The following is a 24,415-nucleotide window of genomic DNA, read 5'->3' as shown; positions in this document are numbered from 1 at the left end:
CAAAACTATGCTGAAGTGTTAAGGCTGACTTAGAACAAGCACAAGAGAATCTTAGGTGAAGTTTCAAAATGTAAACATTAATGTTATGCTACGTAAAAAAAGAACAAAAAACAACCACACACCAAAAACACACCTCGATAGCTTGTGGTGAATGTGGTATATGCAATTACTGCCTGGCTCCCACGTTCTCTGCTCCCATCCAGCATGTAGGCTCTGGCACTTACCTGATGCCCCAGTGAACTAACTCATTGAGGTGAACTACTTGGGGAGTGGGAGTGGGGGTGGGTGGCAGAGGGGAGAGGAAGACTGGCACAAGTCAAAAAGCTGTGGCAGGACCAATTTTTTCAGTTGCAAAACTGTTAGGCTCAGGTCAGCCCTTCTCACGGAACCTTACAAAAGAGGCATTTACCCCTTGCAGTGAGAAGCGAAGGTAATCGGGGTAAGTTTATCATGTTACCAGTACCAAAATCCTGTTACAGAATGTGCCAAGCAGAAATCCTGGAAATACTCACTTAGAAGACATCTAGGACAGTATAAGATATCGCTAGCTCTCTAGACACTTGTTTCTGTGCCAGAAGTCAGCTTTCCTGTAGGAAAGTGAAGAGAAAAAGGATGTGCTCAACTAATACTGCACCCAGAATTAATCTGTCTTTAATCCAGGTACTACTGTGAGACTGATTCCCTCCTACACAGACCCAAGCAGGGCAGCAGCACTGCCACATTAACTGAGCAGTCTTCATACTTGCCTGCTCAGCTCATTGAGGGCGTGCAGACACACACAGCAAGCACCTGCTAAAAGCTTGAGAACAGCTACTATTTCCTCTTGTAACATCAAAAAATTCCAAGACAGCACGAGCTACATCAAAAGGTAAATCAAAGTATGTTAAAAATACTAAAGAATCATCACAACCATGCCTTAGTTTCTCTCTGATCCGTAACATGGATCCTCACACACAACATGGAGACTTAAAAATTACGCTGGCTGCAAGAATGAACAAAATGGCCTAGAAGTTAAAGCAGTATGAATACAAGAGCATTTGATAATCAAACACAGGCCTTTTGCTTTGACTGTCATAGGCTGGCATCACTTCAGACACGGCACAATCAGGTCCTAAGGGAGAGTAATGACTTTTGGTGCTCTGCCTAAAACCCTAAGGACAATTCAAATACAGTTATTGATGAGTCCTGGAGGAAGATACATCAAGCTTTCCTCAGGCAAGGATGTGATAATCATCAACCTAAGTAAGCTAGAAACAGAAGTGCAAGATGGAGATAGGTACTTACAATCAATGTGGGTACAAATTAATACAGCTCATTGAAATCAGAGTTTTACCAGCCTCAGGCAGTATCTGTTTCTTTTAACTAATGCTTTAATGTCTGCAGACTGCAGGTATAACTACAATATAAAAAGTCAACAAAACAATACTGAGGTGTTAAGAGTGACTCAAAAACAACTGCAAGTGAAGTCCAGGTGAATTTTTAAATTGAGCACTATTTTGTTAAAAAAAAAAAAAAAAAAGGCAAGAAATACTCAATGAAGTTAAATATGTTAAAACATTTTCAAAGATAATATTGCATTTACATGTGCCTTTATATTTATGCTTTATAGGAAACCATTAAACATAATTTCTCAAAACTGAAGTCTCATTTCTTCTAAAAAGTAAAAACCTGGGAAAAAAAAATCCTTCTCTTCAGAGTGTATTCATATCATGTCTTTCCACTAGTCATCTCTGTTTGGAAGAAACACACATATGCATCTTTCACACTAAGAATCCCAGTCTTAGAGAAAATCAAATCATTTAAAAGAAAACTTTTAAATAGACAAATCACAACCACACAATTGAAGAGAAGTTAGCATCTCCAATTAAAGAGAAGTTAGCATCTCCTGTGAATAAAACATTTCCCTTTTGTGTTTATACCATTAATGAACCTAATTACATCGTAACACCACCATCACTTAATTATGTTTATGGATTCCAGTTCAACAGGAGTTTGGGCTGTTCTGAAGTATGCTGATACAACAACGTACAATTGACTAAAACTTAAAAAAAAAAAACAGAAACCCTAAGCAATGCACAATATGACTTAAGCAAAACACAGTATATTCAACAGATGTTGGGAAAAATTAAACTAGTCATGTCAGCAACACTGGAACAGTAATTAGCAATATCTAGACATGTTTGCCAAACTTTACTAGCATGAAGCCCATAAAACTAGGAAAAGACACTGACAAAAGATACAGTTATTACAATAGTATAAATATTACTCTCTCTTCCCCATATTTCATAACGTTTTTTGCCCCTTAAGTTTAATATAAATAGTGCATTTCATGACTCCTAGTAACTCCTCTTAACATTTGCATTTTGAAGTCAAATCTACATACAAAATAAAAGCTGACTTACAAACTGTCAAGTTTTCACTTTCATATCCAGTTAGTGATTCACTCCTAACAAATCACCTGCACTGACACTTTGTCAACATCACCCACACCTCTACACAACAGCAATTTAAATTCTCCAATCTGGCACAAGGAAGCCAATCTGTATTTCACTGAAGTTCTAGCAATTTCTATTACATGCAGTGAAATAACACTGTAATTGAAAGCAGACTTTTGCATTACTATGAAATTATAGGATTGAATGCTAACAACAGTTAACAAACATGCCAAAAAATAACCAGAAAGATATTTTAGGACTTTCAATCTTCACTTACATTTTAAATTACAAAACTTTGATTCCCATCTCAGGAAGAGCTGATTAAACAAAGGACTAGGTTACTTGGGAAAAAAAACCCCAACAATTTTAAAATTAGATGTATCAATACCTTCCCTCCTTTAATCAATTAAACCACTCACTGTGATCCATTTACATATGGCTTTAAAAATAAGTCTTAGTGCAAAGGCATGCTCCAGAACATAACTTTTAGTTTATCATCTCAACATTATTTTTAATCAATATAAACCTTATTACAGTCAAAAATAAATACTTTTCATAATCCCCCAAAGCAGTCTGTGACTGAACTCTGCAGACAGACTGAATATGAAAATCCTGTCATTATCTTTCTCAGAATTCCACATAATCCTGCTTTGAAAAAAAAAAAATTCCCTTTTACTAAGCAAGAACTACTTTCTTTCTTGATTGCCTACTGATTCTTCAGTATCTAGGTCTTACAGCAGGCTACCAGCACTACTTGAAAAGCTGCAACATAAGTTGATATGCTGTAGCCTGTGATCTTCCTATCCAATTCAAGGTAAGAAACAAATTAACAGTGGACACAAAATACACACAGGTGGGGCTAAAAACAAGAGACAGCATTCTGGTTGACAGTACCAAACATTTGCGGTATGCACAGTATAAATCACTGAGGTTTACGTTTGTATAAAAATAGCTGTAGCCCACTAATTGTTATAATGTGTCTATCCTAACAAAAATGCAATGTAATGTATTTTACAAGTTGAATCTTTGCGCACCAGCATCCACGCTGACAGTAACTGCATTACACTCGATTAGTTTTTACCCATCTCTATTTATAATAAAAGGTCTCAATTCATTTAAAGACAGAACACTAAATATTTATCCCATATTCTCCACTGTTTTTATAAAAAAGTTTCATTGCCGAACTCTTACCAATGAGCTACACAATGCGCTAAATGTCCATTTTTTTTTCTGTAATTTGAAGTATCTGCAGTTTGCATTCCAGTACTTAGAATGGGCTGGTACCAACTTAAAAGAGACAAGACACAGGTAAAGATAACTCTAGGTGATTAATTATAAAGAAATTGTTCCAGCTTGCCCAGTTATTACCTCACAGCAGCTTCCACAGAAACCAAAATAATAGTTTTGTTACCAATGAATAAAGATGTGATTGCCCAAGAAAAGGGAAAGTTTCTGTATTACTTGGCATATCACAAGTATATTAGTCACATGTGTTGAAGGAGTTAATTTATCACATCATTAATTCAATAAAAAGCTTTCTCTGTCACAAATAAGGCCATGAATTTATCATAAATAAGTAAACAACCCCCCTCCCAACCTAAATCTTATTTTAGAGTCTGCTGAATGTTTCATAGGTGAAAAGCAAAATTAACTATGAAAACTCAGAGCATCAGAAATTAAAATGCAGGAATAATATATGCCTCTGAAATATCCAGGACAGATGATGAACAACAAACACACACCTCCCTCATTGATTACCTATGTCTTATATCCACTGTAAAACATCTCCCTATAGATCTGAGATCTAATCCCTTCCCTAGATGCAAAACAGCTAAACACCAAATAACAAAGCACATTCTAGAAAGAGCGGAAAAGACAAAGAATTAGTATTGTACAGCTAGTGAAGCCCCAGATACTGTAGAAGGGGAAACATTGCCAGAGAGATAGAACTGGACCAAAACATCTTTTGGACAGGCTTTTTTTTTTACAGGGTTTGGCTCTATGGCCAATAAACAAGCATACATAGAACCGCATCAAAGAAAAGCTATGTGCTCTCACGTGAACGACTTGACTACTGAAAATGGTGCTTTCAACAGTGAAAAATTATGACCAACTAAAGAAGTAACCAGTCTTAGGATTACAGTTTAAGTATAGAAGTCAGAAATACAAATTTAAAAAAAAAAAAAAAAGTAATGGCTTTTAAGAACTCTAGTGTGTGCCTGTCCTGGTTTTGGCTGGGATGGAGTTAACTTTCTTCTTAGTAGCTAGTACAGTGCTGTGTTTTGGCTCTGATGTGAGAAGAATGTTGATAACCCACAGATGATTTTGGTTGTTGCTGGGTAATGTTTATACTAAGTCAAGGACTTTTCAGTTTCTTGGGCCCTGCCAGTGGGAGGGCTGGAGGGCCACGGGAAACTGGTACGGGGCAGCCAGGACAGCTGACCCGAACCAGCCAAAGAGGTATTCCATACCATGGGATGTCATGCTTTGTATATAAACTTGGAGGGTTGGGCGGAATTGTTGCTCAGGGACTGGTTAAGCATCAGTCAGCGGGTGGTGAGCAGCTGTACTGTGCATCATTTGTTTTCCTTTCTCCCTTTTCCTTTTTATCCTTTTCCCCACCTTTCCATTATAACTGTTGTTATTATTTTTGTTGTTATTATTGTTATGGTTTTCTTACCTTTTAATTCTGTTTAAATTATTAAATTGCTCTTAATTTCAACCCTTGAGTTTTACATTTCTCTCCGATTCTCCTCCCCACCCCTCCAAGTGGGGGGGTGAGTGAGCAAGGGGTTGCAGGTGCTTGGTTGCCGGCCAGGGTTACACAACACAGTGCCTTTCCTGTTACAGTTTTAGCTGAATTTCAGAAAGCAAGCTTTGTCCAAATACTCTGTTTCTACCCAGTCACAGAACAGTGGGGCTGGAAGATATTCGGTCCCATCTGACTGCTCAAAGCAGGATCATCTTGACCACGTTGCTCAAGGTGATGTCCAGGTTGGTTTAGAATATCTGCAAAGATGGAGATTCCACAATCCCTTTGGGCAACCTGTGTCAGTGTTCAACTACCCTCACAATAAAATGTTTTTCTTATATTTGAACGGAGTTTGCTGTATTTCAGTTTGTGCCTTCTGCCTCTTCTCTGGTCACTAGGCACCACTGAGAAGTCTGTCTTCTTTACACTCACCCATCAGGTATTTACTTACACACTGGTAAGATCCCCTTGAACCTTCTCTTCTCCAGGTTGAACCACCCCACCTCTCTCAGCCTCTTCTCGTATTGTAGGGGCTCCAAGCCTATCACCGCCTTTGTGGCCCTTCAGTGGACCTGATCCACTATGTCCCTCGAGAGCTCTCTTGCACTGGGGAGCCCAGCACTGGACACAGCACTCCAGTGTGTCTTACCAGGGGCTAAGCAGAGGGAAAAGAAGATCACCACCTTTGACTTGCCAGCAACACTGCCTCATGCTTTGCTGGCTCATGTTCAATGTCTACCAGGTCCTTTCCTGCAAAGCTACTTTCCAGCTGGTTGGCACTGCATGGGGTTATTCCCACTCAGGTGCAGGACTAGGCATTTCCCTATGTCGAACTTCAGGAAGTTTGTATCAGCCCATTTCTCCAACCTGCTGAGGTCCCTCTAAATAGTAGCACAACCTTCTGGTGCGTTAATCACTCCTCCTAGTTATGTATCATGCAAACTTGCTAAGGGTACACTCTGTCCCATCAGCCAGATCTTTAATGAAGATACTAAACAGTATTGGCCCCAGTAAAGGATGACTGCTGGAGTACATCACTAGTGACTGGCCTCCAGCTGGACTTTATGTCTCTGACCGCAGCCCCTTATGCCCAACAGTTCAGTCGGATTTCAACCCACTTCTCACTGTCTACCTACCTAGCCCAGACTTTCTCGGTTTGTCAATTAAGATGTCATGGCAGAAAACACCAAAAGTCTTGCTAAAATCAAGATCTTGCTAAAAACAGATACTGCTATTATTTAACCAATGTTCAATATATGTTAATCCTGTTAATGTTTTTGTCCTTCAGTATATACTTAGACCATTTTTTTGCTATATCACAATAAAGCCTATTATTTCTCTTGTGAACTCTAGCCATTACAAGTCGATAACTGAATTACGGAATGTTCATCATATATACACACACAGAAGCAACTGTAGTACCATATTCTCATGTCTTTAAATTCCACTTCATGTAATCTGTATCTCTTTCAATGCATCAGTACTTTAAATTTTCAAATAACCTGCACAAAATCAAAGGCAGGGGTAAGAAAGCAAACACAACAGATGACTGTAAGCAGATGGTACCTAAACACAAAGAGGGACAACAAGAATGAGGACTGGGGGGGGCGGGGGGGGGGTGGGGGTGGGTAAAGGAGGGGTGGGGTGTGTAAAGGGAAAGCTCTGGAATAAACCTCCTGTTGCATTATTTGCATATAAAACTCCACTGCAATTCAATCTTGGATTACTTTTTCCGGGCAACAATACACACATGAACTGCTAGTTGTGGACAAAAGGAGGAGGTCTTAGAAGTTTAGAGAGCCAGGAAGTTGTGAGTCCCAGAAACTTTCGGGAGTTAAGAAAGACAACGCTTATATCAGCTCCAGCTGACTCATACAGGGTTAGACCAATGGAGCACAGTGATGAAGCATCATGTGGTAACCTAGAGTCAGGCTTTCTAGAGAAAAAAGCAATAATTTAGAAGAAGAAGAAAAACAAAACAAAACAAACAACAATAAAAAACCCATGACAGACTACATCTAAACACTCTTGCCCTAGAGAAGTCCAGTGAAGACCTGGCAGAAGCCTAGGAAGACAGATCCTAAAGCAGTTCACACCTGTCCATGGGAAAGGCCTGACTACTGCTATTTGCAGTATAGGGCAGGAGTCCTCAGATGCCATGCAACGTGACCTGGGAACAAACTGTGGAGTCCAGAAAATGAATAAAGGTATTATAGAGTGCATAAAGACTTATTTTGAAAGTTGTATTTTAGGCATGGCATTGTTATCCTAAAAAAAATAATGTCTGTGATCAAGTTGCTCTCTAAAGAACTCTGTATTTGGCTTGCAATCAAGGCTGATGGTTGGGCTGAATACCCTCTTTTTAGTCTAAGTAAAGGAGGAACATTAGACCTTTTACACAACAGCTGTAAAAAAAAAAAAAAAAAAAATGAAAAAAGAAAAACATTGTCCAAAGTACTTATCCATCAAATCCAGTCAGCAGTCAGTCCATAACATGTGTGAAGGATTAAGATTTTATAAATCACAATTATGAAATTAAAGGAGTTGGGGGAAACTGTTGCAGTTATACATGTCTCTTAAGCAGAAAAAAAGACAGCAAAAAATGCTGTGCCTGTGATCTCAGGAGAGCATGCTGTGTGGGGCGGGTTTGGGTGTTGTTTTTTAGAGTTTTAAGGGTTGGGGTTTTTTTTACTGCAGTACTTGCTAGACAGGCAGACACATCAGCAAAATAGCTGCTTGTTGCACTTTGTTTCAATTCCGCTCAAGCAAACAGAGCTCTGTTTACATGCTTTGTAAATAAACAGGACTGCACACACACAAAAATCTCACAACCCTCAAATCACCATCTATTTCTCTTCCTGAAAGAAGCAACTTGGCAAAGACTCAAGTATTAGTTAGCTCTCGGGCTCTTATAGTAGAAATAATACACGCCAGGTTTTCTGAATACAGATGTCAGATAGCCAAATATTGGCTAATACACATTGTGGGTCTGTGGTTTTTGCCTGCTCAGCTACTTTGCAAAGGAATTGAGCAATATCTTGATGCCTGCAGGTCAAATTAACAAATAACTGGCCTTCTTGTCCACCTGGGAGACATTACTCCCTTTCTAAACAACGATGTATGATTGCTTTTTGCCTTCTTTAAACTGGCCAAAGAAGTTTTGGTTTTGGTTTTGTGGGTTTTTTTTGCTATTATCAGACAGCTGCCTTCTGGACCAGAACACACAGAGGTAGGATGTCTAGCCTTAGTCGGTTTATGCTCCAGAACTCCTTCCTATTATTATGCATCCCTGTGCTATCTTATCTCAAACAGGTTTTGCAACAAGCACACAGAAGACAAGTTCAGCAGAGTAAGTAGCACCACTTGCTTGTGATCCTTGCTGAGCTTTGCTTTCATTAGAGGTATGAACCTAACACCTCCAGCAGGTGTTAAGTCTGAAGCACTGAGTATATATTTAACACATTGTAAGAAGATACCTCACTTTTCCTTTCCAGAAACATAGGTCTATAAACTGGATAGGAATGAAGTAGTAGGCAAAACTCTGTTGTACTATGTTTCCATGAGACTCAGAAGTAGTAGGAAAGGATTTGTGCATTTGGTTTCCTCAGCTGATCTCAATCTTTTGGATACACCTGTCAGATGGCTAAAAATCCAAACAAATCTAGATCCAGCTTTGCCTTTGCCAGGTACTGCTAGGCCCCTGGGAGACCAGTGTTAGGTTATCTGATCAAAGGCTAATCATAACAGAAACTGATCCAGCAAGGATCACTAGAAACAATATGTAGAGAAATCCTAACAACCTCATCAGTGAAAATGGACCACCTGAATCAGCTACTCACATGACCATTAATTAGACCATATTTCTCCAGTGTGAAACCCACCAAGATGAGTCAAGGAGAAAACTCCCTCCCCAGAAACACCTTGAAAACTAAAGGTTATTCCCTTAAAAGGCATGTGACATTACAGGATGCAGAGGAAGAACATTTCCGGGATTGTGTAAATCTTACTGTGGGACTGTGAGAATATGGCAAGATGTGAAATGTTTAGGGGGAGGCACCTGAGGTGGAGAAAGACAGGGGAAAAGGTGGGTAAGCGAAAAACAAGTATGGGAAAACTGCAGGGAAAAATTATAAATGGGACACGTCCAGTACAAACTGAAGGCTGGTCACTGCAATTGTCTGACCGAACCCTGCCCTTGATCATGACAGTCTATCCCATATTGTCATTAAACCCTATTTCTGTCTTCTTTGGGGATGCACTTTCTATTCTGAGCGCATACATGCAAACTCAAGCCAACTTCAAGCTAGACTGTTCAGCAGTTAGATAAGATGTCTAAGTACCAGCAACTGGACAAACATCAGGGGCTCAGAGGTCTTGGTGCCAATAACCAGGGGACACCAATAGGTCAAGGCTTCAGCAACTACAAACACCATTTAAAAACTGCTACTAGGAGGACCCCCATATAGCATGTGAGTTTCTCCAAAAATTCCACTAGTGGACTTCCATCCTGAAGAACTGGAAAGAGGAAAAGGACTGGGCTGTCCGTGCAGTTCTTGCTTGAGTGCTCTGTGTATGTTTACGTGGGTGCCAATAAAAGCGCTGGTTTGAGCCTCCGTTGATCTGTGTGGACAGCTGCGTATGCACGTTCTGTATGTGAGCGTGTGCACATGCACGCACACCTATTGGGAATAAGCACTCAGTCTCATTACTGGCTGGCCCTGGGGACACAGAACTGCAGCAGTCTTGTGCTTACCTATTTAAGCTGGGACAGAAGATATGCCCCCGCGACCCAAACCCCTCCACATTTGGATACCTCTAACAACTGGCATGGCTAAAAGGACGCCCACCTTTAGCAAGCTTCTTAGCAAAGCTATCAGTGACACTTTGAAGGTGAAGTGTACAAATCCGCCTTAGATTCTAGCTCACTGTAGCCTATACCTGCTTAAGCTGTCCTGGCATCTACTGGAACACACACCATGCAGTTTTGCTAAGGCATGTTGTAAACCACTGAGTATTTAAATGACAGTAAAAAAATGTATTAGCATTCTCAGGCATCATTCTACTTCAGTTGGACGTCCTCTGGTTCTTTTAATAGCCCTTGAAATTGCTATGTGCTAAACACATTTGAAAGGAATCTTGACTGGATCTTTCCTATGTGTTTTTAAGTCAGGACTCAACTGTACGTTATTATAAAGCAAGAGTAACACAAATAAAGCAAAAATACAGATGAAACAAAGTCGATGAAAATTAACTTACAAGAACATATTTAATAAGTTTTCCTTAGAGAAACTTGTAACAGATTTCCATTAAAAGCAACAGACCTTTAAATACTAGTGGTAGGCACAAAAAAAAAAAAAAAAAGATGCATTCTCTGGCAGCATACTAGGGCTAGGGTGCCCAAGGAATAGGGTCGATGCCAATTCATCATCTCAGTATTCCACCCACAGATATCAAGAGTACTTGTGAGAAAGAGGAAGACTTCTTCCTTGATCACTGGTAATTTCTTTGTAAGATCTGCATTCTCTCACTTCTGTTGTGAAACACAAGCATTCTGAGAAAGGCTGTAACTTCTTTGTTTAGCTTTCTAGACTAATACTCTGAAATATTAATTACCTGGGAAGAAGCCAAGCGGGACTTCAAACTAAGTATATAAAGACTGTTTGTACTCTTATTTGTATTATATTAGAATTACACATTTTAATTGATAAAAATATACTTCAGAATCACTGTGGTTCACCATCTTTTTCACATCTCTTAGGGAAGTCTTGATCCAAACCTGTATTAGTCTTCTCAGAAGCAGACATTTCTCATAGCTAAGACACCAAGCAGCAGTGGAAATTCCTGATTCTTGTCAAATAAGTAATAGGAGCCGTCAGAAGGACTTTATGCTGTCATACTGGGGATGACAAAGCACCACTCTGAGGAAACCACCACACGTGGTCTCCTATGGCTAAGGTAATCCTTTTATAGAAGGATTCATAAAGAGCAGAGCTAATTCCAAACATCTTCCATTCTAGTTCATGGCATGGAATAAACAGAGGTTGATAGGTCTCTTTGGTATGTGGGCATAGCAGGAACTGAATGCTTCTGTGGATAGTGGCCATAGCAGCTGAGGATGACAGACAATGAGAATCTGCAGGTCCTGATGCTGGATACAGAATAACAAAACAGGTATCTGCTAAAACCTGTAAGAATTTCACACTCATTTTCCACCTCCACAAAAAAAATAATATATATATATATATATAAATCACCGCTTGATGTTTTGATACAGTAGTTAGAAAAGAAAATAATACTGGTTCTTTATAGTAGTATTAATGACAAAAGCCATTCTCTCAGTTTCTGCCAGAACTACTGCTAATATTTAAGTTTTGACAACACAGAGCAAACATGTAGCTTAAGAAGTTTCTGTACTAATAGGGCCTTCTTCGCCCCTAAAATGATAATACATTACGCTATCCCCACGCATTGTAGTAATGAGCAAAGTGAGGACAAGTCTTTGCCTTCTTAGGAAGGCTGAGAACATCCCAGTAGATTTGGGGCATAGGAAGTTGCTTCATGAAAACAAAGCACTGAATTCTCAAAATGTTTCATGTTACTCCAATGATATTTTGCCAAGTAAGAAGCAGCATTAAGAAATTCTCCTCCCTTCCACAGAATTATGCTGCTCCAGGTTTTGGAAAAGAAGTTTTCAAGATTAACCAGCACAACATTAAAATATAGATGTTTCTCAAGCTTTGAAGAGATATGTTCTTTCAGTAAATGAGGCTATCACCAATTTACAATCATCAGTTGTTTTAGCAGACACGATAAAGTTAGAATTAGGACATATTTATCAGTACAGAGAAGTTATGTAAAATGCCTTCTGAACACACTATTAAACACAGTGGCCAAAATTTCATACAAACAGAACATCTACATGGGATGCGGTTCTGGTCTTGAACACTGTCCAGTCATGGAAGAGATGTAATCAACCAGCCTGACTGACCTAAAGCTATAATCAGACGAGGAAAGCCGTGTAGACAAACTTGGTAAAGAACTGGCACTCCCTCATTTATAGCATATGTAACAGGCGCAGCTTGGAGCTGCATACATTTGTTTCACAACTGGAGCTTTAAAGAGTTAGAGGAAAAGAGCGAAGGAAAAGAAAGGGAAATAGCAATTCACTATCCATCTAGTCACAATCAGCAGCATGAGTTTGGTAGGCATCCTACATGAGATGGCTTTCATATTTGTTTTTAAGGTTAACAGTGACTGCCTGGATTTTGCCAGAGACTTTACCCATGCATAACGGTGAGTCTTGAAGAAAATACAGAAGCACCTGGGGCAGATACTGGCTTAGGAGTGTAAAACTCCTAAAAACAGAACAAGTAAAAAACCTTCTGGTCACAACGACATTTGGACAGAAAAGGTATTTTTCAGTCAAACGGTAAGACTCATGTATATTCTCTGAACTGTATGGCAAGATTCACAGCAACTCACAAGCTGAAAGAAGCCACAATTTCCTGATAATATGCTTATAATACACAAAATATGCAACAAACCAGAATGCTTAAATTGGCATACGTTTTGCTTAACCTGTTGCTTAGCGTCTCTTGGTAACTACATCAATTGCAGATCAACGAAAAATATATATCACATTGTGTAAGTTTACCGAATTATATGAACATGTAAATATTTTATTATTCACTTGTAAATGTATAATGTGAAGATGCAGAAAATCACAAATCAATTTATCCTGTAACACAGCACAGTAACAACAGAAATGCAGTCATCCGGCATAGGTATACATTGTTTTATGCAACCTATCAGGTAACGTTCCCTTAGCATCTGCCTAGGAGCCTGGAGTAGACGTTTTAATGAAATCATGATTAAGACAGTGATTAGGTAAAAGTTTCAAATCATGAAACAGACATATTTATAATACAAAAGGCTTTGCTTAAAATGACCCATTACTTTTTCGCTGACATTTTACCCTGAAGTGGAATTGGAATACATATGTTTACATTAGAAAGTATATTGTTCAAGTCATAGTATTCAATTTTTTATTTCTTTTTAAGCTATAAACTGTGTTCTAATCATCATCAGATTGCTAGAATTGGTTTCCAGTGAACAGTTCTCACATAGTAAAATCTCATACGAGCCCCCACCAACTTCAGTCTCTCCCTTTCCCAAAGTTCTCTCATTTTAGTTCCAACAAAAGTGCCAAAAAAACCCGAGATTTGTGTTTTCAGAAGGTATATTAGCAACTCTCTGTAATAAGTATCTCACAAATAGCTGCATGATGAAAGATAAAAAAGGGAGGGGAAAAAATCAAGTAGTGCTCAGATCATCTGAACAGCAGGGATACTAATGATACATTTCACTTGTCGTTAAATTTAATATCAAAGTACATTATTTTCTTACATACAGAAATCCCCGACAGACACAGAAATAAACAAAGTATCACCGAAAAAGAAAACACACTTCAAATTTTAAAACTTTTCAAAGTCTATTGATGAACTGATACAGGCACTATCAGCTCTAAAGAGCGCAGTGTCCCCTAAAAACATCACTTTGAGTGAAAAAGCTGTTCCACAAGTGGCTGCCTCTATATAGGACATTGCCTTTTTTTTTTTTTTCTACACAAGCACAACGACACGTTGCAGCATTCCTGTCTCTACATCCCTTTCATACTTCAATTAAAAGCCTTGCATGCTAAAATAATCAGCCTATGAAAGCTTTAATATGAAAAATACACAAAACAGCATTCATTTTGGTCCAGTTTTAGTAATCTAAAATTAAGTATCTAGTCTATGAGAGCTATACAGGCACACCATCACCAAACGGTTTGGTGGTAGAATCAAGTGCCTCCCTGGACAAATAACTTAGGGCCCACATTAAGATAGGATGATTTCCTCCCTACTTCTGAGATAAATCTAAAAAATAGCAGTATTAGCTTGCAATTTTGAAAGAAGGGAAAAATATACACTGCTTATTGCTATCATATATTATTTTAAACAAAACTGAAAAACTGAAGTTGCATGACAACTAAATTTGTACTGTCCTGAAACGAAAGCTAGGCAATATTTCTTTTGCACTTAAAAAACAACAAACAAAACCAACCAAAAAACAAACAAACCAGGAAGGCAGCTAAAGAAGAGATGGCATTTTAAAAAACGTGTTTTAAGTTAGTGGAATTGATGAAATAGTTGCATTATTCCGATAATTATTTTTTGTTTCAGTGTTACATAAATAAGAGTAGAATTATTATCTTATAATGCCCTATTATCTTACATTTATTCCAAAACTGCAATGTCAGCTCGTACTGAATGTTGTGAGCTGATGGTTCTACTTTTAAACATGTTTTATTTCTATACTAGAAGTGCATCCATAATTAAAGTAAAAAAAAAAAAAACCCGAAACACACACACACAGACTCACAAAAAAACAGAGCAAAAAAATCCCACGTTCCTAAACCTGAAGGAATCCTTCAGCATCCTAACTTGTTTCACAATGCCTCTTACAGCAACTAACATTAGGCCTCTTAGAAAAGGAAGCAGACTACTCAATCTCCATCTTTATTCTTCCTCCTCATTTTAGATTTCTTCCTCCTTTACTTTATCCCTGACTGCATTCCTGGCATGACCTGACGAAGAAACCACGTAAAAGCACCGAGAAATACATCAACTTGCTCCACCATGATAAATTACAAAGAGAGGGGTATACATAGCCCAAGGCTAAAAAAACCCCAAAAAGCCAACAAATACAACATCTGTCCTTAAACCTGGCCTGTACCATCCCACTCCAAAGACTTCTACACTTTGAATAACAAAAACTTTGCTGTCCTACTGCCCTTTGAAAGTATCTTCCCTCGACTGCTTTTTATAAAAACCCTCAAAATCAAGAAAATTTAATTATACACACACTAGTTATCTACTTAAGACTGGTCATGTGTGGCTGCTATTAATTTTTTTTAAAAAAAAAAACAACAACACACTGAAGCAGAAATTCATTTTAAAGAAAGGTGCATATGCAGCCTCTGCAATAAGATGGGAAAAGAGCAGGTCAAATACTTCAGACTTCTCAGCCTTGCTAATAACTTTTACCAGTAAGTACCCTGTGGTCAAACTGCATTGCTACGATGACATAAAATTAGAATCCAAAATCAGAGCTAAAAAAATGCCAAGTTCTGTATCCTAAAGTATGGAAAAGAAAAACGGTATATACATTAGGTTTACAGCCTAAAGAGTAGAAAAGTGATCCAAGTAGAAGAACTGACTTTTTTCAAAATGAAACTGCAACTTGCAAGGAGTTCCACAAAGCCCTTAAAAAGGCAGAAAAGAAAATCTGTACAGCTCAAAGTGTTGACTATACTGTACACGAGAAGATCATGCAGTCATACAACAGAAATGAAAGTATTTTTTGGTTTCTTGGAGGGTTCTTGAGAGACATCCTCCTCCGTCTGGCTGCTGCTACTTCCTTTCCAATGACATTTGTGAGGCTTGGAGAAGTAACCTCATTCAGCCTCCGCTGAAATATAAAGAACATGGGGGTACATGGCAGTTAAATTACTACTTATTAGATAAAGAAACAAGGTGCGTGTCACATTGTAAGCATGCTGTAGGAAAACATTACGATGGTATGCTTAAAGCTCAGACATCCAAACAAATCAATTCAGTGTAACAAGCTTCAGTAGGTTACCTGATCCACTGTAACCGACCAGGAACACAGGCATCTGCAGTTACCCAGGTTACCTTATCAACACGGAATGAGGACTTTGTCGTAGGCTGCTAATGCACACATGGGCAGCATTAACTGCTCAGAAATGTAGGACTTATAGATGCTGTCTGATTGTGTCTGCTTAATGAAATATCCCATAACACACCAAAACACAGATACCTTGTCCCCACCATCTGCAATTACAGGGTTTTTTTTGGGGGGAAGGGGGAGGGGTAAGGGGAAAGGAAGGATGAATTTCTATGAAAGATGTCTCAGGTTTGTATTAAATTTATTTTTCAAGGCTGCAATGCCTTTAGCATCCCAAAGGAACCTCAGCAAAAGGGTTCATCTCACTTTCTTGCCAATGTCTCCCAAATGCCTCTTGAAAACTTTACAACTGACTATCCTAAGAGAACACTGTAGGATTTCTAACATATTGAGCTTCCATAACGGCCAAACTATCCATTATATTCCAGCTTCCTTCTCAACAGTTTTTTCCTCTAGGATAGGACAACATGTTGAACTTGCCAAGTGAGCAGGAAAACATACAAACAGTAAACTGCCTTACAAAAGACAAACCAAAGAAAGAGGTAAGTAACGGGCTTCTCTCTCATTTCTTTTCTATTACCTTTATTATTACCTAATATTTTCTATTATTCTTTTCTATTCATCAGTTTCTGTAAATGCAAAAAAGCACCTCCTCTCCCCTCCCCTCCTGCTATGCAAGCACTGTCTAGCAGCCTTCGCTAGTGTGGAAAACAAGAAACAAGCCATGGACTATTTCAGATCTTCCACCCAGCACTTCCACCCAGAGAACTCAGGCTTCTCAAAAAGCCCAACCACTCAGAGCAAGGGTAAATACTGGCGATAAAAAAATATGCAAGTATGAATTCCCTTTCTGTCTGTCAAAAACATGCATATTTTCATGCCTGTACGGTATGAATACACACCACAATTTTGCTGTAGAGCAGACTGAGGACAGTTCAGCAGTTCAGACACACTGTAATTTTTTTTTCCTTAAAAAATCTTATACAGTGATTTTGAAAGGGCCTTGAAAGGAACTGGCAGCTAATAGGACAGACAGCACTGTTTCGTAACAGCTTGCAAAAAAATTCAGTCTATTTTTAGATAAGTGAAAAGAATGTGGTTATTTTAAAAAAACCCTCAGATAATAAAAGTTACTTTCATTTATAACTGACTACATAAATTGTGCAGCTGATGTGTCATATACATCCCCAGGTGAACAGTACCACATATTTAAATCCTCAAAAGAAAACTATGTGCATATACAACATTCACATTTTAATCTTTATTGCAAGATAATGTGCATCGTGCTCTTTTAAAAGCTTACTGTTTGATGAACGGCATTTAAACGGATCTCAGACAAATGTATCTTTTCCTAATTCTGTGTTACAATCCTTTACAGGGACCTACTCATCTAGGACTACCATTAGTTCAACTACGAGCATGTTTTGCTCAAAAACAGACTGATCAGTATTAGGGTGTTGCACAACATTCACAGTGATAAAATAAATGTCTATATTCTACACCAAATTTCCTCACAGCAATGCCAACAAAAGCCTTTCCAAAAATCAAATTAACACCTGTTTCCTTTACTATTTTCACCCCATCATCCTCTCTGTTACCACCACCATTTTATTAGTCTTGTATTTAAAAATTTTAGGCATCAGGGTGGGATTGAGGTAAATAAATAAACAACGTTTCCCTTCATGATTTTTAATTTGGAATAAATAAATAAATAAAATATCTCTCAAAGCTCTTCTTATATTTCTCCATTTTGGAAAGGTGACTTAACAACCCATTCCCCCCCACCATTTTCTGTATCTCTCATTGCTGATATTTTGTTATACTACAACTGGTGAAAGGCAATGCAGTTTGCTTCTACGTATCTTACACAAATATACTTATAAATCAAATTAAACTGCTCATTTTGTTTTTTAAAACCATGCATGCCAAGAGCACTCGTTCATATTGAAAGATGTCCTTTAGCCTGTTTCCTTAAGATAGCTTTCAGTGCATTACCACGTCTTTCTCTACTGAGCCATTCAATAAAATGTACTTTAGATAATAATTACAGCTAAACATAGAGTTTGAGTGCTTAAAATTAAGATTTTTTTTTTATCAACGTCCAATATTAAAATGGCAAAATAGAGCATTCAGATGGTCTTCTGCATACAGCCAAAACGATTACTGTAAATAATGTGGGGGGAAAAAATGACATTATGTCGCTCTGGATTTAAGCAATTCTGAAAATAAAAATCTCTCCTAAAATTCCGTTGCAAGCAAAACAGAAGTGAGCAGCAGGGCTGCATCATTTAAAATCCACAAAATAATCACCAGGAGGTTATTTCATGTCAGAAAACTTAACGTGCATTTAGTACCTCAAAATATTTCTTTAAAACGAAGCAGCTACTTGAAATCGCAATAATCTGATTGACAGATAAAATAATTGCTTTAAAAACACTTCTGAGTCATTTTGTCCTTACCTGCAGGCATGAACCATTACTGCATGCAGCGACTGCTCCATTTCCTAGCACAGACTTGAACAAGGATCACATCTATCTTACAGAATGTGACTAATTGGGGGATTTGCGATTCCTGAGCTACTTTGCAAAGGACACTCCCTTTCCACATAACAGGACACGAAACGCTTCACCAAGTTATATTTCCTATGCATTTACACTGAAAAGAACCCTTTGCAACCGTGGAACGGTTTCCTGCAACACAACAGAACCGCGAGGTCTTTAAAAACGGATTTAGAAATCGAGATGCTGTTTGCATGACAGTGGAAAGGAGCGAGGTCTACAACACCAGCACACACACACCAGCAGCCTGCTGTAGCATGATCTGCATGCTGCAGCCCCGTAGGCTTCGTTAAGGGAAAAGAAATCGATAAATCTCTGCAAAAACGCACAAAGCTTAACCAAAAAGAGAGGTTCGATGGATACGGTACAATAATCAGCATGCAATACGTAAATAATGCTAGCAAACTTGACAAGGAAAAGCAAAAAGCCCTGCGCCGCTGCTTGGCAATGCTACACCATGAACCGTTCATGCAAGAGATGCAGCCGTACCTTTCTGAAGAGGACGACTTCTCAGAGTTAACTGACATCAGCAGCTCAGTCTTCTGCTTGATTTCTGGAAAAATCAGAAAATATTCACAACCGAGACCGCCTGCTCTCGCTTTCCAAAAGTCTTATTAACCAAACGCTGTTCTTTGCCTAAGCCCTTTTGTTCGGGAGGAGGCCGCAGGAGCCACGGTGCCTGTGCGAGGGCCGGCCCAGCCGCGCTCTGAGGGGACGGGGCGGGAGGCGGCGGGAGGCGGCGGGCCGGCCCGGCCCGCGCACATGACTGGGCACGGCGGCGGGCGGAACCATTCCGCGGGCGGGGGGGGGGAGGGGGGCGCCTCTCCGCGGCGGGAGCCCGCGCGGTCACCGGGCCAGTCTCAGCGCGCTGGCCGCCAGCGGGGGCGCCCAGGGGAGCTTCTGAGGGGAGAAAACCCCGAAACAAAGGATTTATGGCACGGATTCTGTCCCCGGTTAGTTATCTAAACTGTACCGGGCACCCTCGAAAACCTCCAGATCAAAAGCCCTGAAAAATATGGCTCTTTGAATCATTTTTGTCACAAAGAATGAAGTATTAAATCACTACTTGCATACACGGGTCAGAAATCGGACGTGGAAAACGCTACGCACACCCGGGTTTTATTTTTTCAATGCCCTGCCTCTGATTTCCTCCAAATAGACTCTGAAAAGTAGTATTTCAATTTAAAAAAAAAAAATAAATGTCTCGCGATTACCAACCTAGCACTTGTAACAGCGAAGCGGAACCACCCACCCGGCTGACGGCGCCGCGGCCTCACGGCTGCGCCAGGAACCACCCGGCAGCGCCCCCCGGCACGGGCGCCCCGCCGGCCGCCGCAGGGGGCACCTCGCACCCTCGTGCCCTCCGTCCCTCGCTTCCACCAGACCCTGTCACAGCAGAACCGAGAGGCTGCCGAAAAACGAATGCACCAGGAGCTCCGGAGTCCAGACGTCTGTGACCCAAAACCCCCCAAAGAATAATGTCACGGATGCGAGCATCATTTTAGACCCCATCCTCGCAGGAAACCTATGGACATCCTGGTAAGACCTGTGCGAGGTTAAGATGCTATCCACTTGTTCACAACCGAGGTAAACTTCAGCTATTTGGGATTAGCCATGCTACGACAGCAGGGCTTAAACCTGACTTATTTTCTTTCTTGACACACATTTCAGACACAAACCCTCAGCAATTTCTGCGAACGGAAGAGAAACAAATATTGCTTGGTTTTGTTTGGTTTTTTTAAACCAAATTTTACCAAAACACACTGCCCAGAGAAACCTCCAAGAAGAATCTCAGTTCTCACATACAAAGCAGATGCTTCTCAGAGCTTTCAAACGTATCTTTGCAACGTCAGTATGTCCACAACTGGCTCAAGTGCATGACTGCAAGGGCCATGCAAACCTTCCTTCACCGCTGCCCATCCCAGGCAGCAGGTGCTCCCGGGAGCCTTCTCTGCCCACGTTCCAACACAGGCACAAGTTCAGCTGCCGCAGGAACATCCAGGCTGATGGCTGGAAATCTCCCAGGTTCTGGGCAGCTCCAGAGCTGCAGCATGCTCGAGATCAGCTTGCTGCTCTTGTGTCTTGGACCTCATTACTGAAAGTCCATAGCAGTTCTCGCTTAGGCCATGTGCATCTTTCCCTCTGTGCCTCAGCTCTCAAGCCATGAAGAGGAGATGACAGCATCAACTAAACTCCCTGGAGTACTGGCTTTTTTTCAGTTAAAAACCAACATGATAAACATCAAACTGTCTCATTTTGTACTCAGTGCAATCTCAAAAATAGCTATTAAGTAACTTATAGCTGTACAGTAGCTAAGAATGGAAAACACTGAATATCCACCCAATCACTGAAAGACCCACTCATGTTACAGTAAAAAACTATATCTGGTATGTCATTAAGACCTATGTTATCCTGCATAGAGGCTCCACAAACAGCTTTACTACCCCTTCATTTTAAACTATAGAATCACACTGTTAATTTAAACCAGATTTTTAGTGCAGTATATGACATTGGTGCTGATCATACAAATTATGCAATGCACTGGATATATTGTTACTTATTTCAAAGATTGTTTTAAACAAGTAGGGGAAGGCTAACCCTGTAATACTGGGTTATCATAAGACAGTGCTTTCCAACAAATTTATGTTTGAACTGTATGAAGGCAGTGCAAAAGATCAAATAGACCAAAGAACAGTGGCACAGTGTGATCAAAAACATCTACTGCAGGACTCAACCAGGTATTCAGAACACTGCAAAAAGACCTCTCTGAAAGAGACTGCCTTTAAGAAAATTCAGGAAAAAAACTGACAAGTCACTGAACATAGACTACTTCATATTACAGAGGTTAAAACAAAGTATATGTACTTTTTTCTTAAGGACCAGCATACCTGCAATTCCTTATGGATTCCTCTCTTCATACTGTGACCTGCTATGGTTCAACAAGAACAGGATGCTTTGTTACACATTGTGATAACACATTTGTGTTATCAGTACTAAAAGCTACACCACAGTAATTTTTGTAGGATGGAGAAGACTAAAGGTTTGGACAGCATTGTGGAGAAAGCTTATCCCTTTAGCACCCTAATTCTGCTCCACTCTCCCCCGCCCCCTGCCCCCTTCTGTATGAAGCAATGTTAGAAGGCAGCTCTCAGTTGCTTACCCCCACTTTTAGACAGAGATAAAACTGATTATTTGGAGATGCAAACTGAAGTTCATTTTCCCTACCGAAAATCCTTGACGCTGACTGACTGAGTATGCTCCTCGATCTCATAATCCAGCAATTTTTTTAATTCCTTCTGAAGATTCTTAACCCTGTTAGAATTTAAAATGGATTATATAAACAGGTATTAACAAGGCAGGATTTTATGACAAAACAAAATCCACAGAGCTTGGAATAAAGCGATCAACTGATCCATTCCATAAGCAAGCCTCCAGACAGGCCTTTCAATGGATGCCTAGAGATTATTACACTTACACGTTATTGCTAACACACAACAAGATGTTAAAAATAAAATCTAAGATGTAAGTTACTTCACTGCAAACAAAGTCCCTGGATGTTCTAAGAGATGCAAAGACATTTATCTCTGATGGTATTCCAGCACATAAGTCAGTTTTAGTTTTACTTTTGGCAACAAGGATCTATTTAATATAGTGATGAGTAATTTAAATAAAATGAGACTTCAAAGAAAAAAAAATCTAGCATCATTAATGAGTGTTCCGTTCCACAATTCAGTAACACTTCCATTACAAGGTTGTGGAGTTTTTCTTTCTTTTCCCTCTCTACTTCTCTCTTGTCAATTTAAAATATTTTCTTATTTGGGATTTACCTGTCTTTTGTCTCTGCTGAGACTTTTGAAAGTGGACCCATTTTGCTCATTTTGAAAAGCCAGTCTGTACCTTTACATACCCATACTGCACCCCAAGATCAGGCTGGTACCACCATTATCACTCTTGATACAAAACTGATCATGGAAATAAAATCACCAAAATAAGACAGATGAGTTTTACACAATGTGCCTTTTAGGCCGTAAGACAAAAACAGCTGCAGAAACAGCGATGTTATCACTTATTTTGATTATTTATAAATTACATATCCAGAAATCTGGGCTCATTTACAGAATTTATTAGAACATATAAATTGCATTCCAAGTCCAAATAAAAAAAGAAAAAAACCTTCCAAATTATGGTTACCCTACCACCCACTCAACCAGCATTCACAGCCCAGAAGAATGCAAATTATAGCAATATTTGTAAAACGTCAAGTAAAAAAAAAAAGAATTAAAAGTTTTACAGCAGAGCAGCTCTTCTTGAACACCTCTTGGTTCGAGCCCCTCCAACATAACACAGAGAACTAACACTTTTGGTTCACCTCAAGTGCTGTGGCACAGAGGGAAATGCTGGGCAATTTAGGACCAAACCCCATTATGGATTCAAAGAACACCACCTTTAATGACTTCTATGCGTTAATTAGATAGTTGTATTGAACAGCACACAGACGTACAGAGAACCTCTACTTTGTGAGAAAGCACTTATGTTCTCACTGAGATTTTTGGACTGTCCTTATTTCAGAGGCAACAAAGATGGCACTGTACGTAGAACCACATCCAGACAAATAGATGACAACACTCTGGCTGAAAAAAAAGGAAAATTTGTGCCTGCAAATCCCAAAGCAGCAACTAATACAATACATTTTCCAAGCTACAAAATAACAATACATCCAGGTATGGGCAGCAGTATCATTGCCACCAACTCCTCAACCATTCCATGTACTTTATCAGCCCACTTTGAGTAATTTTACGTTGTGTACAGATCAAGTGGCAGACAACTGGCTCTCATCCAAGACCTGAGCGAAGCAGATACACTAAGTCTCTAAAGCCACACTATTCAAGCTACGATTGAATGAAAACAAAAAACGAGCTCAGGAAGTCTCTGCACTGCCCAAAATGGCTTCATAATCATCACGATTTTTTTTAAAAAAAAACCAAAGCAAACTAGAGACTAACATTTTAGTGGAATCTGTGCTCAAAATTATTTTTTTTTTCTTAGCCTAGTTATTTGTCTCCTCTCAGGTGTCCAACTGTAGGTTGTGGGTTAGATCAGAGAGAAAAGCATCAGAAAAAGCCAAAATGGGAAGGGATCTCCTTTAGAGAGAGATCATTCACTCTGCCAAAAAAAGAGGAGACCAGACACTTGGAAAAAGAGAGGAGAGCCCTACAAAGCAAAGCTGGCAGTTTCTAAACTCAAAGGGGATGTGTAAGAGAGCATCATGCCAAAGGCTCGAAGGAACAATGTTTCCACAACAAAACTAGAACGAACTATCTCAGAAAGGAATAAGGGAAGAAACTCTCCAGACAAGCCAAAGAAAGGAAGCTATTTTATTTCAATAATGTGAAAGAAGAAAAAAAATCTGATATCAGAATTGAGAACATCTGAGGAATATATAATCTAGAAAAAAGTACAGGGGAGCAGGTCTAGCCTGTAGTTTTGTTTGTTTTTACCAGTAAGAAAAAAACCCCCAAGAATTCTCCACAACAAAAGGAAAAAAACCCCACCAACTAGCCGCTGCTTAAGCACAGATTGAAAAATGTGGACAAGGTATACAACACTGCATAAATTGTTCCTATGACATATAGGTAAATATCAGTCACCACTATTTCAAAATCAACTGACAAAAGTCACTGTTTCACTACAAACTTAATCATGTCTATTGCAAACATTATCTCAATGGTCTACAACACGTTCGTCAGCGAAGATCAAAATATCTTACTGACAGTACATGTATTAAATTTATCCAGGGCAGAGAACCGCTGTTCCAGAATGCAATTAATACAGCTTTTTTTTTCCCCTTGTGGGAGCAAGATAAGAGACAAAGTAGTAGCTAAACATACTAGCTTCAATTTATTGCCACGTAAAGCCCTGCC

General features: G+C 39.4%; 1 protein-coding gene across 7 annotated transcripts in view; it reads right to left on the bottom strand.

Moving 5' to 3' along the window:
* Positions 1 to 24,415, bottom strand: part of SRPK2 (SRSF protein kinase 2) — a 147,340-nt gene that overhangs the window by 79,873 nt on the left and 43,052 nt on the right. Inside the window, exon 1 of one of the 7 annotated variants that reach the window (XM_055807458.1) lies at positions 18,984 to 19,225. The exons of 5 other annotated variants lie outside the window; for them this stretch is intronic. In XM_055807458.1, the coding sequence (XP_055663433.1) occupies positions 18,984 to 19,021 (38 nt within the window). In that variant the 5' untranslated portion in view covers positions 19,022 to 19,225. Of the gene's footprint in view, positions 1 to 18,983; positions 19,226 to 24,415 lie in introns of those variants that run through there. One more of the 7 variants, XM_005243481.4, reaches the window with a different exon arrangement.

This window comes from Falco peregrinus, chromosome 6 (assembly GCF_023634155.1).
Source record: "Falco peregrinus isolate bFalPer1 chromosome 6, bFalPer1.pri, whole genome shotgun sequence".
Classification (NCBI taxonomy): domain Eukaryota; kingdom Metazoa; phylum Chordata; class Aves; order Falconiformes; family Falconidae; genus Falco; species Falco peregrinus.
This window is presented reverse-complemented; position numbering and strand designations above follow the sequence as displayed.